General features: G+C 36.7%; 1 protein-coding gene across 1 annotated transcript in view; it reads right to left on the minus strand.

The window, feature by feature from the left end:
* GABRA3 (gamma-aminobutyric acid type A receptor subunit alpha3) overlaps positions 1 to 14,852 on the minus strand; it is a 206,284-nt gene that overhangs the window by 62,513 nt on the left and 128,919 nt on the right. The window contains exon 7 of the mRNA XM_036413166.2: positions 9,699 to 9,842. Within this exon, the coding sequence (XP_036269059.1) occupies positions 9,699 to 9,842 (144 nt within the window). The remainder of the gene's footprint in view (positions 1 to 9,698; positions 9,843 to 14,852) is intronic.

Consider the following 14,852-nt stretch of genomic DNA (forward strand, 5'->3'; position numbering starts at 1 on the left):
GCTGACAGCAGCTGCCCTCTCACTGCAACAAGACTTGTTTGAGAGGTCTTGTACCCATGGTGTGGGCAAGTGGGTTTTTAATATCCAAGGCCAGCCTAGTAGCAGGAATACACAGGCCCTTCTCAAGAAGGGAAATAATCCTTTCCAATAATACACACATGGTAAATAAGATTGTTGTTAGAGTGTTGAGTTTGACAGTTGAATAATAGCCAATTTCTCAGAGGAAATTAAATTGGCTAATGAAAATAAGTGAATATTCTAGAAAAACTGATTGTACTGTACAAAAAGCTGTTCCTAAAGTGTTAACAAAAATTCTTATTGGCCGAGCGTCTCATTGTAAAATTGCGTAACATGTAACGAACCTAAAACAGTCATAGTTTAGCGCAAATAATTAAAATGTAAAGGCTATCAAGACTACATTATAAAATTTCCAAAAGCCTCCTATTATTTAAATTTAAAAAAGGGGGTGACAGTGGAAAAATATCATGTAAAGAAAAATATCCTGCAAGTAAATTACATCTAAAAAATTTACTTTAGGAAATTAACCTTCATTTGAAACAATAACAGCAAGATACCCATGAAAATACACACATGGTGCCGGGACCGGTTTGGCTCAATGGATAGTGTCAGCTTGGGGACTGAAGGGTCCCAGGTTTGATTCCGGTCAAGGGCATGTACCTTGGTTGCGGGCATATCCCCAGTGGGGTGTGTGCAAGAGGCAGCTGATCTATGACTCTATCTCATTGATGCTTCTAACTCTGTATCTCTCTCCCTTCCTCTGTGTACAAAATCAATAAAATATAGTTTTGAAAGAAATAAAAGAAAATACACATGGTGCCAAAACAAACCAGAGGAAAAGCATTTAGGCAAAAATAACTAACTAACTAACTAACTAACTAAATAAATAAATAAATAAATAAGGATCTCGAGTCAAATTTATAGAAAATATCCCTTTATTAACTTTTGGTTGAGAATATGCTTGTATATTTTCAGAAAACAACTCCGAGACCATCTGGATTCCTGCAACGGAGAGGAATAGACAGAAGTGCTCCAGCCATGAAGACAGAAGAGACACAATTCAGAGATGGAAGACGCTGACAACATCTCGCCATACCAGCAGACAACAGCTGCTTGTCGCTGAAGGATGCCCAGGATCAAACCAGAGATGGTCAGACCTGCATCACCACCATTTGTCCACCAACCAGATCTGAAATATCATGGCTGACATGTACACATAAGGAACTGTTTAACATTGAAATTGGGACTCAAAAGAACTGTTGGCCCAGAAAGGAACTCACTACAGACTGATTCATATGCCTCTCAGTATAATAACCATGATGGCTCGTCTCAGTTTCGGTTCTTACAAGGGTATTTCTTGGATCACATGATCTCACACATCTAGAGGAAATAACGAACATAGACTGATGAACAAAAACAGACCCAGAGAAAGAGAAGCAGCGATCAGACTTTCAAACCTCAGAGGGAAGGTAGGGGAGGGTGGGAGTAAGGGGAAGAGATCAACCAAAGAATTTCTGTGCATGCATATAAGCCTAAACAGTGGCCATGGACAACTGGGGGGTGGGGCCATATGTGGGGAGGGGTTTGGGATGGGAATGGGGGGGATGAAGATAATTATGTGATACCATAATCAATAAAAAAAGAAAGAAAAATAAGGCTTTTTAAATTTAGCAAATAATTCTCATACAAAATTATGGAATGTGTTCTTTATTATACCTTTGGAGTTTCTCTCTTTTCTTTCCCTCTGTTTATTTTCCAATCTTTTTATTTGTATCCTTGTTCCACACACACGCCTTCTCTCTCTCCACCTCTTTCCTGTCTATATCCATTTATATTTCTTTTTCTCCCTGCCTTTCTTCACTCTTTTTCCACTGAGAAGGGATTGAGGATTTATTTTTAATGATAATTGGACTTTGATTAGCATGGACAATTTCCCCCTTTTCCCAGCTTAGGCTCACACCCTTAAATTTCTGTCTATTGACCTATATCATAATCTACAAAATTTAATAAATAAAATACTTAGAAAATATTATTCATAAATTATGTATATATATTCTCTGGATATAAAAGGCAAAGCAAGTGGGCTTTGCAAAATCTTATCAAATTATGCATTTGCCTTAAATAACTGAATATATGTTATTCAATCCTTTCTTTCTATATCCTTCTTTCCTTCAATTTCTCTTTCTCTCTTTCCAAAGAATCAAAGAGTGTAATTAAAATCAGCACAATGGTGGAGAAGGACATATAGGCTCTATTATCCAATCACAAAAATATGAATTCACAACTATCCACAAACAAGAATGCCTTTTTGAAAATAACAGAACCTGGAAATAAGGCTGAAGTGCCTTCTTAGAGCATAAAACAAAGCCACATTAAAAGGGTAAAAGAATTTTTATTTCATTTTGTTGCCTTGTCCCCTCTCCCCCAAGACATCCACTCAGTGCTGCACCTAGCAGGTTCCTCTGGATCTAATGTTTATCCAGTGGGGAAAGGAGAGATCATGGCAAATAGACACTTACCTGTATTTCAGGGCATTTTCCTGGAGTTGGTGGGGGAGGAGGGAGGTAGGGGCGAGGGGTCCTTGATTAAATATTTGATCTATATGGAGCAACAAAAATTTTCATAGAATGCAAAAATAGTATTGTAATATATTTTTTTTAATTTCAGGATAAGTACAATCTACAAATATAATAAATTAAAAAAATTATGTATATTCAGAAGTGTCACTTTCAAGGCTGGCAATAGACTTTTTACTGCCACTATAAAATATAAATAATACGAGTACTGTCTGCTAAATTCAAGAAAATTTATGTATTTATGAAATAAATAAATAAAATCACTTACCTAAATTATCTGAATAGCTGATTTGTAAGGACATCACTTGTTTAACTAGCTTACTAGCACGCAGTACGATGTGTATCGTCTGAGAAACAGTTACAAACATTTTCGTTGTTGCCAATCCCCAAAAAATGCCATTGTTCATTAAGTCCAAACAATGGTGGTCGAATTTTAACAAATGATCAACAATGTGAACTTTGATAAACAGTTCTCGATAATCAGTTCTCAACAATTATCTGTTATTGTTAAAGTTTAACATTATAAAATTAACAAAAATAATATAAAACTCATATCATGGCTAATAGCCACATGGCCACCGAAAACCATATATTCCCTTCCCGTTCTCCCACCGTTCCCTAGCTTGTCACGCATGCTTTCAAAAAATCGGGACTTTTTTAAACCGCTGAGGGTCGCGGGACAAATTGTTAGAAATCAAAACTGTCCCGCCAAAAGTGGTCACCTTATACATGGGGCATACTGGGAAAATTGTGCCCCATATATAATGCTAAACCTGTCAGCTAAGAACAAAGAAGGGAGTATGGGGGGACTTACAGTCATCACTGCCATATTGCAATCTCTTCTGATGAGAGTCTAGAGGTCTGCCTTCCATGCTTAGAAATCCAACCTCTGAGAACAGCCTGCAGTTTTGGCAACCAGATCTGAACAGTATAGATGGAGGTCCCGCCCAACAACGGAGGTCTGGCCAATAGTAAAATTCTAGTACGGCCTTTGAGCAATGGTGGTGGGCCAATCAAAAGTCCCATATTCTTTGGAATCTTAATGCGCTCAAAGGGTGACCCCTGCTGGTTAAAACAACTGTTGCAGCTCCCTTCCTCCACATAACTCCACCCCCACCCCCCCACCCCCGCATACCGATCACCCGCTGCTCCGCCCCCCGCCCCCCTCCCTGCTAATCATGCCATTCCTGGGAATCAAATATAATTATAGAATTGTATGCCTGATACCTGTATAATTTTACTAGGCAATGTTACCCCAATACAGTCCCAATGGCCTACCACATAAAGGCAATTATGCCAGACAAGCCGGTAGAGATGCCGCGCATTTGCGGCAATTTCTGGTGTGTAGCGGGGGAGGAGGGACGGAGATGGAATCGAAACCTGCGGACCACTTGGCTGGAAACGCAAAAAACTTTACAAGCTGGCCATTCAGCCTAGAGCAGCGTCTCTGCTGTCAATATACACCACAGCCCCACCCTTGGAGTCAAACATCATGGGACTGACAGCAATCCCCGGGGGAACAAATATGTCCGGTTGTGTCTGTGCTGTGAGCTCTATTAGCTTGCTTGACATTCTTTAGGGAATTGCCGTGGTCTGCAGGCGGTTTTGTTCTAGGCTAGTGGGTTTTGATTCTCAGGGGCCATGGCGACTGGATGCTGAGAATGGCAGTTTCCAAGGTCTAAGGGGCTTGGGAAAATTGGACACATAAGAGCAGTAATGAAGTGAAACAGTAAAAAAAAAATTTAAAAGAAGGATAACTTTTGGTTATGCTTATCTGCATGCATACAAGTCCTTCGGTTGATCTCTTATCTCCCCCATATCTCCCTACCCTCCCCACTGTAATTTGACAATCTGTTGCTTTACTGTCTCTGTATCTATTGTTTTGTTCGTCAGTTTATAATGTTCTTTATTATCCATAAGTGAGTGAGGCCATGTGGTGTTTCTCTTTCATTGACTGGCTTATTTCACTCAGCATGATGGGGGCCAGCAGTCCTGGATTGTGAGAGGGATGTCGGACTCCTGTTTAGGCCCAATTCCATCCCTCAAGATTGGAGAGGGCGCAGGCTGTGCTGAGGGACACACACACATGATGTTCTCCAATTCCATCCAGGTTGCAGCAAATGTTGAGAATTCCTTCTTTTTTATGGCAGCATAGAATTTCATTGTGTAGATGTATCATAGTTTTTTCTTTTATCCAATCATCTGCTGATAGGCTGTTTCCAAATCCTAGCTATTGTAGATTGTGCTGCTATGAACATAGGGGTGCATATATCCTTTCTGATTGGTGTTTCTAGCTTCTTGGGATATATTCCTAAGAGTGGTATTACTGGGTCAAATGGGAGTTCCATTTTCAGTTTTTTGAAGAAGCTCCATACTGTTCTCCACAGTGGTTGCACCAGTCTGCATTCCCACCAGCAGTGCACGAGGGTTCCTTTTTCTCCACAAGCTCGTCAACACTTGTCATTTGTTGATTTGTTGATGTTAGTCATTCTGACAGATGTGAGATAGTACCACATTGTTGTTTTGATTTGCATCAAATTAGTGACTTTGAGCATGTTTTCATGTGCCTTTTGGCCTTCTGTCTTCTTTTGAAAATATTCTATTTAGGTCCATTGCCCATTTTTTAATTGGATCATTCATCTTCCTTTTATTTAGTTGTATAAGCTGTCTGTAAATGTTGGAGATTAAACCTTTATCAGTGGTGTTATTAGCAAATATGTTCTCCCACACCATGGGCTTTCTTGTTGTTTTGTTGATGGTTTCTTTTGCCGTAAAAAAGCTTTTTATTTTGATGTAGTCCCATTGTTTATTTTCTCTTTAGCTCCCATTACTCTAGGGGCAGTATCAGTAAAGAAGTTCTTTTGGCATATGTCAGAGATTTTGCTACCTGTGTATGCCTCTAGTATTTTTATGGTTTCCCGTCTTATGTTTAAGTCCTGTATCCATTTTGAGTTTATTTTTGTGCATGGTGTAAGTTGGTGAGCTAGTTTCATTTTTTTTTGCAAGTGACTGTCCAATTTTCCCAACACCATATATTGAAGAGACTATCTTGACTCCATTGTATGTTCGTACCTCCTTTGTCAAATATTAATTGAATCTAGAGGTTTGGGTCGATATTCAGATTCTCTATTCTATTCCATTGATTTATATGTCTGTTCTTGTGCCAATACCAGGCTGTTTTGAGAACAGTGGCTTTGTAATACAGCTTGAAATCTGGTATTGAGATCCCTCCTACTTTATTCTTCTGTATTGTCCCAAAGTTCCCTTAGGCTCTCCTCCTGCTTTTTAATTTTGTTTTTCCCTAGAAGCTACTCTAATTGGGTATTTTTTTCCATCTTGTCTTCTAGCTCACTGATTTGGTCCTCTGCTTCTTCTAGTCTACTTTTCATGCTTTCTATTGAGTTCTGTACAGTAGCGATATCATTTTTCATTTCCTCTTGGTTCATCTTCATTTCCTCTTGGTTCTTCTTCATTTCCTATTGGTTTTTACTCATATTTTCAAATTTGTCTTCCATTCTTTTTAGCCATCTTATGATCATTACTCTGAATTCTTGCTCTGGTAGGTTTCTTGCTTCTAACTTGTTTACTCCCTTTTCTGGGAGCATGCCATTTGTAATACAGCTTGAAATCTGGTATTGAGATCCCTCCTACTTTATTCTTTCTCAGGATTACTGTGGCTATTCGGGGTCTTTTTTTAGTTCCAGATGAATTTTTGGAGAGTTCTTTCTAGGTCTGTGAAGTATGCTGTTGGTATTTTAATGGGGATTGCATTGAACTTATAAATTGCTTTGGGATGTATGGACATTTTGATGATGTTGATTCTACCAATCCATGAACATGGTATGTTCTTCCATCTGTTTACATCATCTCTATCTCTTTTTTCAATGTCATGAAGTTTTCCTCATATAGGTCTTTTATGTCCTTAGTTAAGTTTATTCCTAGGTATCTTAGTTTTTTTGGTGTGATGGTAAATGGGATTGCTTTTTTAGTATCTGTTTCTGTAAGTTTACTGTTGGTGTACTGAAATGTCATAGATTTCTTGGTGTTAATTTTGTATCCTGCTACATTGCCAAATTCATTTATTAAGACAATTAGTTTTTTTTTAGAGTCTTTTGGGTTTTTGATGTACAATATCATGTCATCTGCAAAGAAGGATAATTTTACTTCTTCTTTTCCTATTTGAATGCCTTTTATTTCTTCTTCTTGTCTAATTGCAATGGCTAGTACTTCCAGTACTATGTCAAACAGGAGTGGTGAGAGTGGGCATCCCTGTCTTGTTCCTGTTCTTAGAGGAAAGGGTTTTAGTTTTTGCCCAGTGAGTATGATCTCCTCTTCTTTTTAAAAAATATACTTTTATTGATTTCAGAGAGAAAGGGAGAGAGAGAGAGTGAGTAAAAGATAAAAACATCAATGATGAGAACGTATCATTGATAGGCTGCATCTTATACAATCTCCACTAGGGACTGAGCCCACAACCCAGGCATATGCCCGACCGGGAATTGAACAGTGACCTCCTAGTTCAAAGGTTATGCTCAACCACTAAGACACACCAGCATGGTTACCTTCTCGTCTTGCTGGTATTGCTGCCTTTCTGTATGCCTTATTGTGAAAGATTACTCTTTAAATAGTTTGGGGAACTTTCCCTACCTTTGTACTATATCCTACTGTGCTCCATCTGTGTTAAGTGTACAGATATTTGAGAATACAATGTAAAACACATTCACAATTTAGCTAGTTCCTAAGGATGTGAATGACACAAGGGGCTTCTTTAAGAACTTGGCAAATTTATTCATATAAAATGAGTGTATATATATTTCTTAAATTCATGTTTGGTATTTTTCCAACTATCTATGTTCCTTGAACTTTATCTTGCCTCCTGTATTCTTGTAATCCTCATCTTTCAGAGTTATTTTTGTGTCTCTTTCACTCTTATTTTCTGCTTTGTCTTTACTTAACCTTTGCTACATGTCTAAAGACATAATATACTAGTATACAATGACCATAATATACTTATTCTAATGAATGGTCAAATTTCCAGGGAAGATGGAAAAATAAGATCATATTTTTCTCTTTTACTCACTCTCTTCCTTTCTCTCTGAAATCAATAAAAGTATATTTTTTAAAAAGAAGAGGAATATAATGATCCCCAAATCCTCCTCTTAGAAAATTAATGCAAAATATTTCCAAATGTGGGGAAATGGAATCAATGTTGAAATAGGGAATGGTGTGAACAATTAGCCGCAGATTTTGAGGACTTTTATTTATATATTTAACACATGTTTGAATCTGCAGCAAAGAGCAGGAGCCCTCTGATTAGAATTAGTTCATACCAAAGACTGACAGCATTCTGAGAGAAAGACACTCATATAAAATAGAACTTTCATAGATTATAGGTAATTCTCTGTAATCTACAGTTCAGTTTCCTATTAATATGTTGTACCCTGTAAATATACATTGAGTAGGATATTCAGAATTCATAAAAGAATATCCGTAATTTATAGTGATAAAAAACAATAATACATATGTGATGTAATAATATGTATGTGGTACCTAAATCAAAGGTTATCAGAGGGTGTACAGCAAAGTGTCCCTCACATTGCTGCCCTAAACCATCTGTCTCATTTCTCCCTACTTTAACCACAATTAACAGTTTCTTGTGTATATTTCTAGAAGTAATATTCCTATACAAACATATATCCCTATATACCTTCAGTGTTCTGTGCTCTGTATTTTTTTCACTCAACAGTATATCCTGCAGATATTTGCAATGAATAATCACATAAAGTACATCATTATTTCTTTACAGCTGCAGAGTACTGAATTGTGCAAATGTATTTTAATATACTAAATCACCTCTTTACTGATGTACTTTGTATCATGCTTTTAAACTAATTTGAGAGGTAGTCTAATTATATCTGTGATAACTCTATTTTCAATAAGGTCACATTCTAAGATACTGGGGTCAGAACTTCAACATATGAGGAGACATAATTCAGCCCGTGACACATGCATTGCCAAGATTGAAGGGAAATTGGCATGCTCATACACTGATAATGGGAGTGTGAATTGCTTAACCTTTTAGAATGGAAATTTGTTCATATGCATTAAATTTTTAAAAATGTGTCTACTTTCTGAAATAGCAATCTTGATATTCCGTCTCTATCCTAGGCAGATAATTATACAGGAATAAAATGCTATATGGAAAAAAGGTCTACACAGTGTTGATTATAGCATTAAGTCACATAAAATAATAGTAGATGATTGGCTAAATTGAGTATGATTCACATATATGAGGTCATTAAAAATAAAAATATTACTTTACTGAATTTAACAATGAAATGCTGTACTTCCCAGTGATAGCAATACTTATCACATTATTGTCAAGAATACTGTGACATTGAAGGAAGGCTTTTTACTTCTCTTTTTTTTAATTTAAAGTAATTAAAATAGATGATAATAATGTATGTCCAGTATAATTATTAAAATATTGCTATTTATAACTAACAAGAAATAACAAGTATTGGTGAGGATGTGGAGAAAAGGAAACCCTTCTTCACTGTTGTTGGGAATATAAATTAGTGCAGCAACTATGTAAAACAATATGGGAGTTCCCCCAAAATTAAAAGTAGAATGACCACATGATGCAGCAATCCTACTTCTGGATATTTAGCCAAAGAAAACAAAAACACTAACTAGAAAAACATATGCGCTCCTAAGTTCACTGAATCGTTATTTACAATACCCAATATATGGAAGCAAAGTAAGTGCCCATGGGTAGATGAATGGTGAAGAATATGTGGTACATATACACAAAGAAATGTTATTCAGCCATAAAGAGAAGAAAATATTGCCATTTTTGATATCATGGATGGACATCGAGGGCATTATACTAAGTAAAATAAATTAAACAGAGAAAGACAAATATTGTATAATCTCACTTATATGTGGAATCTGAAACAAAACAAACAAAACAAAAACAAGCTCACAGATACAAAGACTATTTGTTGCAAGAGATAGGGGTGTGTGTGGGGCGGTAGGAATGGGGGTGATAGTTACTAGTATGTGGTGCAGATTATAAAAATTCTTGTTAAATAAAATAAATACCTGTACTAGAACGGATTATATCTGTCCCAACAACATGGCCCAGCAGATCATACTGATTCAGGCGAGAGCCGTCCTGTGCTACTTCCACAGATTTGTTCTTCCCAAGAGTCCAAGAATAAACCACTTCAGCTTTTGTATAGGCATCTAAGGCATAAAAGGGTCAAGAAGAAGAAGTTGAAGGGAAAGGAAAATGATTATTTTTTATACTAAACTTGCATGTGTTTAAAATACCACATACATCCCAAGAGTTCTGGGTAGATGTTCTCTCTTCAACTGAAGTACATGTATCCATCCATCTAAAAACAATCATTGTATAACCACTACAGTTTATGCTGAGAACATATAAATGAACCTAAAGCTGTCTCTTCCTTCAATTACCCACAGTCCTCTGCATTGCTAATAAATTGTTAACTTTTTTTTTCTTCTCTTGGAGTGTAAAGAGTGGGGATAAGGGGAGGAATAGATAAAATATTATATAATGCAATTGTCATGAATTGAGATGCTTACAGAAGGTACCTTAAATTAGTAAATCAGGCTAGTTAGATAAAAAATTAACTGCCACAAAAGGTAACACATTTTCTTTAATTAAGTATAGGGTGACCATATGAGATAAAGTTAAAAAAATTACACTAGGAATATTTTAAATTTTAAAGAAATGAAAATTCTCAAATGACATAGCAATAATTAATTACTATTTTTAAACTTATTATTATTCTGATTTGAAAAACATAAACCTGCTATCTTTTTTCTGCACCAGGTTATTAATGATGGGTCTTGTATTTACAATTCCAATGGCAAGTAAAGAATTAAGTACAGATTAGTTTTAACAAGGGTGTGGGTAAGGGAAATGAGTTGGGAATGAAGGTCAAGGTTATTTAATTTTAGCCAGTATATTAAAGGAAGAGACTTGTTTTCTTTCTAGACATGGATTAACTCTTTGCACAGTAGATTTTATATTTTTGGTGAACATCTTGCCTTAACTCCAGCACCTGGGCTCATAAAAGGAAGTTGACCACCATACTGTTCACCCATTTCATCCAAGTTTTGGGTTGGTGTTATGTCCACAATACCCTCTATTTAAATGTTCTACTACAAAACAAATAATTCCTAGTGAGTTTACCAATGAACAAATATAAACTCTGTGTCCATACAAAACCTTGCAACTTGAATATACATTTCATAACAGTCTGATATTATTAACCTTTACACACACTAATTGTGATCTGCTTAGGACTTTATCAGTTACTCAAGTAAATCATTTCCTGGTTTTCTTGTAATGGGCAACATGCCAAAAAGTTCTTCATTCACAAAATTCTCATTGAAATCATGAAAAATTATACATAACTCTATGGCATTTTTATGTTTGTGCTCTCATAAACTACAAAAAAAAATACCATAAGAAATCTAAATTTTCCACATAGTATGCCCTGTTTGGCCTCAGTAATTTCTTCAAAACACTGACAAAAATACTTCTAATTCAACATACAATTTCAGCTATGATTAATAGATATTTTTATAAATCTAGAATTTATAAAATATTTTAATGCCTAGGAAGGTTTGTTATATAATGCTTAATTGCATTTCCCAGTAGCAACACTTAGTGTATACATTCAAACATAAAACTTATTGAACTTTCAAGTTCAATAAACAAATAAGCAATAAACACATTTTTAAAATCTGAAATTTTATGTGACATTCCCTAAATTTCAGATCTTGACAAATAATTTCAAAAGTTATAAACACTGTATATATCAAGTAAATCACATTTGCAAACCACCAATGTACAACCTCTGGTCTAGAGATTTTCTCCTATAGATGGCTATGGTCTTCTGTGATTCATCCTTAGAAACAAAGCATCTGCTGCTGCCTATGGGGTATTGAGGGCTCTCAACTGGAATTGTAGATCTTCAAATTAGTGTCAGCAAGAAGAAATGGAAATCTCAGAACTCATCTCACAACCTTACCCCAAATCTATTCTAAGACTATTAAGTGAGGACTATACCAGGGGTATTAGTGAAATGTGATTTCATGTCTTCTAATTTTCCTCAGTGCCTTCCATCTTTAGTATATACTAGAGGCCCGGTGCACAGAATTCATGCACAGAGGGCTGTCCGTCAGCCCGGCCCACACCCTCTCCAATATGGGACCCCTCAGGGGATGTTAGACTGTGGGATCGGGCTTAAACTGGCAGTCAGACATCACTGTCGCAATCTAGGACCAAAGGCTCCTGACCAATCACTTGCCTGCCTGCCTAATGCCGCCAATTGCTCTCCCCTGCTGGCTTGGTCACCCCCAACTGCCCTCCCCTGACAGCCTGGTTGTCCCCAACTGTCCTCCCCTGCAGGCCTTATTGCCCTCAACTGCTCTCCCATGCTGGCCTGATAGCCTCTAAACCCCTGCCAGCGTGATCTCATTCCTAACTGCTCTCCACTGCCTGCCTTATTGCCCCTAACTGCCTCTGCCACAGCCCCCATCACCATGGCTTTGTTCAGAAGGAAGTGGGACATCAGGAAAATGGCCTGTCGAACTGATCTAAATAGCATATTACACTTTTATTAATATAGATGTTTTGGGTTCCACTACTCAAGAGAATCATCTATGTATGTCTTCTTATCTTTGCTATGTAGGTGGTTGTAACTCCCTATGTTTAAAGGACAATGCAGTGTTCTGCCTCATATACTCAAGAGTTTGAAAATATAAAAACTAGAACAGGTTTTTTTGAGGGAAAGGGTAGAATATGGAATATATTCTCTACCATTTAGAAAGAAAAGAAATTTCTTGCTAGGTCTCTTAAGCTGAGTACCTTGAGCAGAAACTCCTGAATATTAACTCCAAAATTCAAACATTTCTTAGTATAGATTTGACAATAAATTGAAATTTCAATGGGCCCAGAATGGCAACTTGTTTCATACAAAAAGCAATGGATTAATTTATCTGGGAAAAATATATGGTTACAGAGTAATTATGGAGAAAAAAATATTCTCTTCTCATACGACGGAGGTCAAAGCAGGAAAGGCATAAAATAATAGTAGAAGCAAAAAGAGAGAGAAATAAATTTAAAAAATTGAAAACTACTTGATTGTCTGTTCATTGTCTGACCCTGTACTGGTAAACAAAGGTTAATAAAGCACAATAACTACCAACAGAGTGCTCACAATCTATTGGTGGAGACATAGAGCTTACAATGGTCTTAGTATAAGCCTGAACATGAAAACTATGTACACTAGTGTGGGGGGGGGGGGGAGTGTTAAATGAAACCGGAGGATGGCACTATTGGTTCTGCTCCAAGTGCAATATTAAATAAGCCAGTCAGAGAAAGATAAATATCACATGATCTCACCCATTTATGGAATATAATGAACAACATAAACTGATGAACAAAAAACAGATCCAGAGAAAGAGAAGCATTGATCAGACTGTCAAACCTCAGAGGGAAGGTAGGGGAAGGCGGGGGTAAGCCGGAGAGATCAACCAAAGGACTTGTATGCATGCATATAGGCCTAACCAATGGACACAGACACCAGGGGGGTAAGGGTATGTGTGGGGGGTTGGGTTCAATTGTGGGGGGAGAAGGACACACATGTTACACCTTAATCAATAAAGAAAAATAATAAACTAAAGAACAATTCATAAAGTAGCCTTTAGTAATATATAGTAGTAGACAGTGGGTAAAATTGAGTAGAACAAAGAGGAGATTTCAAAGATAAGGCAGATTATAACTGATGGTTAAGGAAAGGAGGATGTTTAAGGAAATATTCTAGATGCTCCTGAAATTACAGCTTTTGTCAGTAGGCGGATAGTAATAGAATTCATTCACCCACCAGAAAACAGAACTCTTTCCCTTCAGGCTTTCTCTTTCTTCTCTCTTTCTTCCATGCCCCTTTGGATTCCTTTAGCACCTCAGCTTTCCTCTCATAAAATCCTACCTCTTCTTCTCAATTCTAATCTTTGTATTTTAATGGAGGAGCAAAGGTAGAAGGGGGGTGGGGGGGAGGCGGGGATGAATACTGCAGAAAGGATATCTACCAAACTATAAAAACTACTGCACTCCCAGAATGGCTCCCTCAATATACAGTATATTGTATGGACTTTGATGACACAAGCATGTCATTGATTTTGTTATTTTGCTAAATGTCTCCTTCTATTACTTGAGCTTGGTATGTATCAGGCTTTAGGAAAATGGGAAGTAAAAAACAATCTTGCCACAATAGCACCAATAAAAAAGCATTTCCTTTGAACTCATATTATCAGAGTTTGCTCATTTGCTTGCTTAGTTGATTCAGCCAGTTACTCATTCAACAAATATTGAGACATTATTTTACCTCATTAAGGTTCATAAGTCATAAGACATTTGAGGTCACATCCCTTATAGTCTACTGGGGAAAGATAGAAAAGAAAGAAAGAAAGAAAATATCATACAGTAATATTTGCTACCAAAAAAATGGAGTTTATGGGTAGGGAGGGATTTCATTAAGCATAGTGATCAGAAAAGACCTCTTTGAGAGAGTAGCTTTTAAGATGAAACATGAAAAAGGAAAACAACTCAGAGTTTGATGGAGAACATTTCAGGTAAAAACAAAAAAGCAGCAAGTACAAAGGTTTCTAAGTGGGAAAGATCCTGCAGGGTTGTAGGAACGGGCAGAATGTCAATATAAAGGAGAGAGACAGATATGAGGTTGAAGAGATAAATAACAGCCAACACCAAGACAGGGACCACAAAAGAAGATTTTATAGAAAAAATAATTTATTTAATTTAGGCATATTCAGTATAAATATAATACAATAGTTTTATGAACCTAACAACTACTGCTTAAGGTTGGCATACATATACAACCAAATGGAAACAGACACTGTAGAGGTTTATAACTAATACATTTTAATCCTCAGGATTTTAAATTAACCAAAGTGATATGACAATGGCAGTAGTTACTGGTAAAGCAGAACAAATTTTTTTGATTTCAAGCATGTACTATGTTTTTTGTTGGTTTGTTTGTTTGTTTTTGCTTCTATTAAGATGATCATGTGTGATTTGTCCTTTATTGTTAATACTAGAGGCCCGGTATATGAAATTCATGCAGAGAGCTGGGGGGCTGTCCCTCAACCCAGCCTGTACCCTCTCCAATATGGGACCCCTTGAGGGATGTCCGACTGTCC

The sequence above is a fragment of the Pipistrellus kuhlii genome, unplaced genomic scaffold (assembly GCF_014108245.1).
Source record: "Pipistrellus kuhlii isolate mPipKuh1 unplaced genomic scaffold, mPipKuh1.p scaffold_m20_p_49, whole genome shotgun sequence".
NCBI classification, from domain to species: domain Eukaryota; kingdom Metazoa; phylum Chordata; class Mammalia; order Chiroptera; family Vespertilionidae; genus Pipistrellus; species Pipistrellus kuhlii.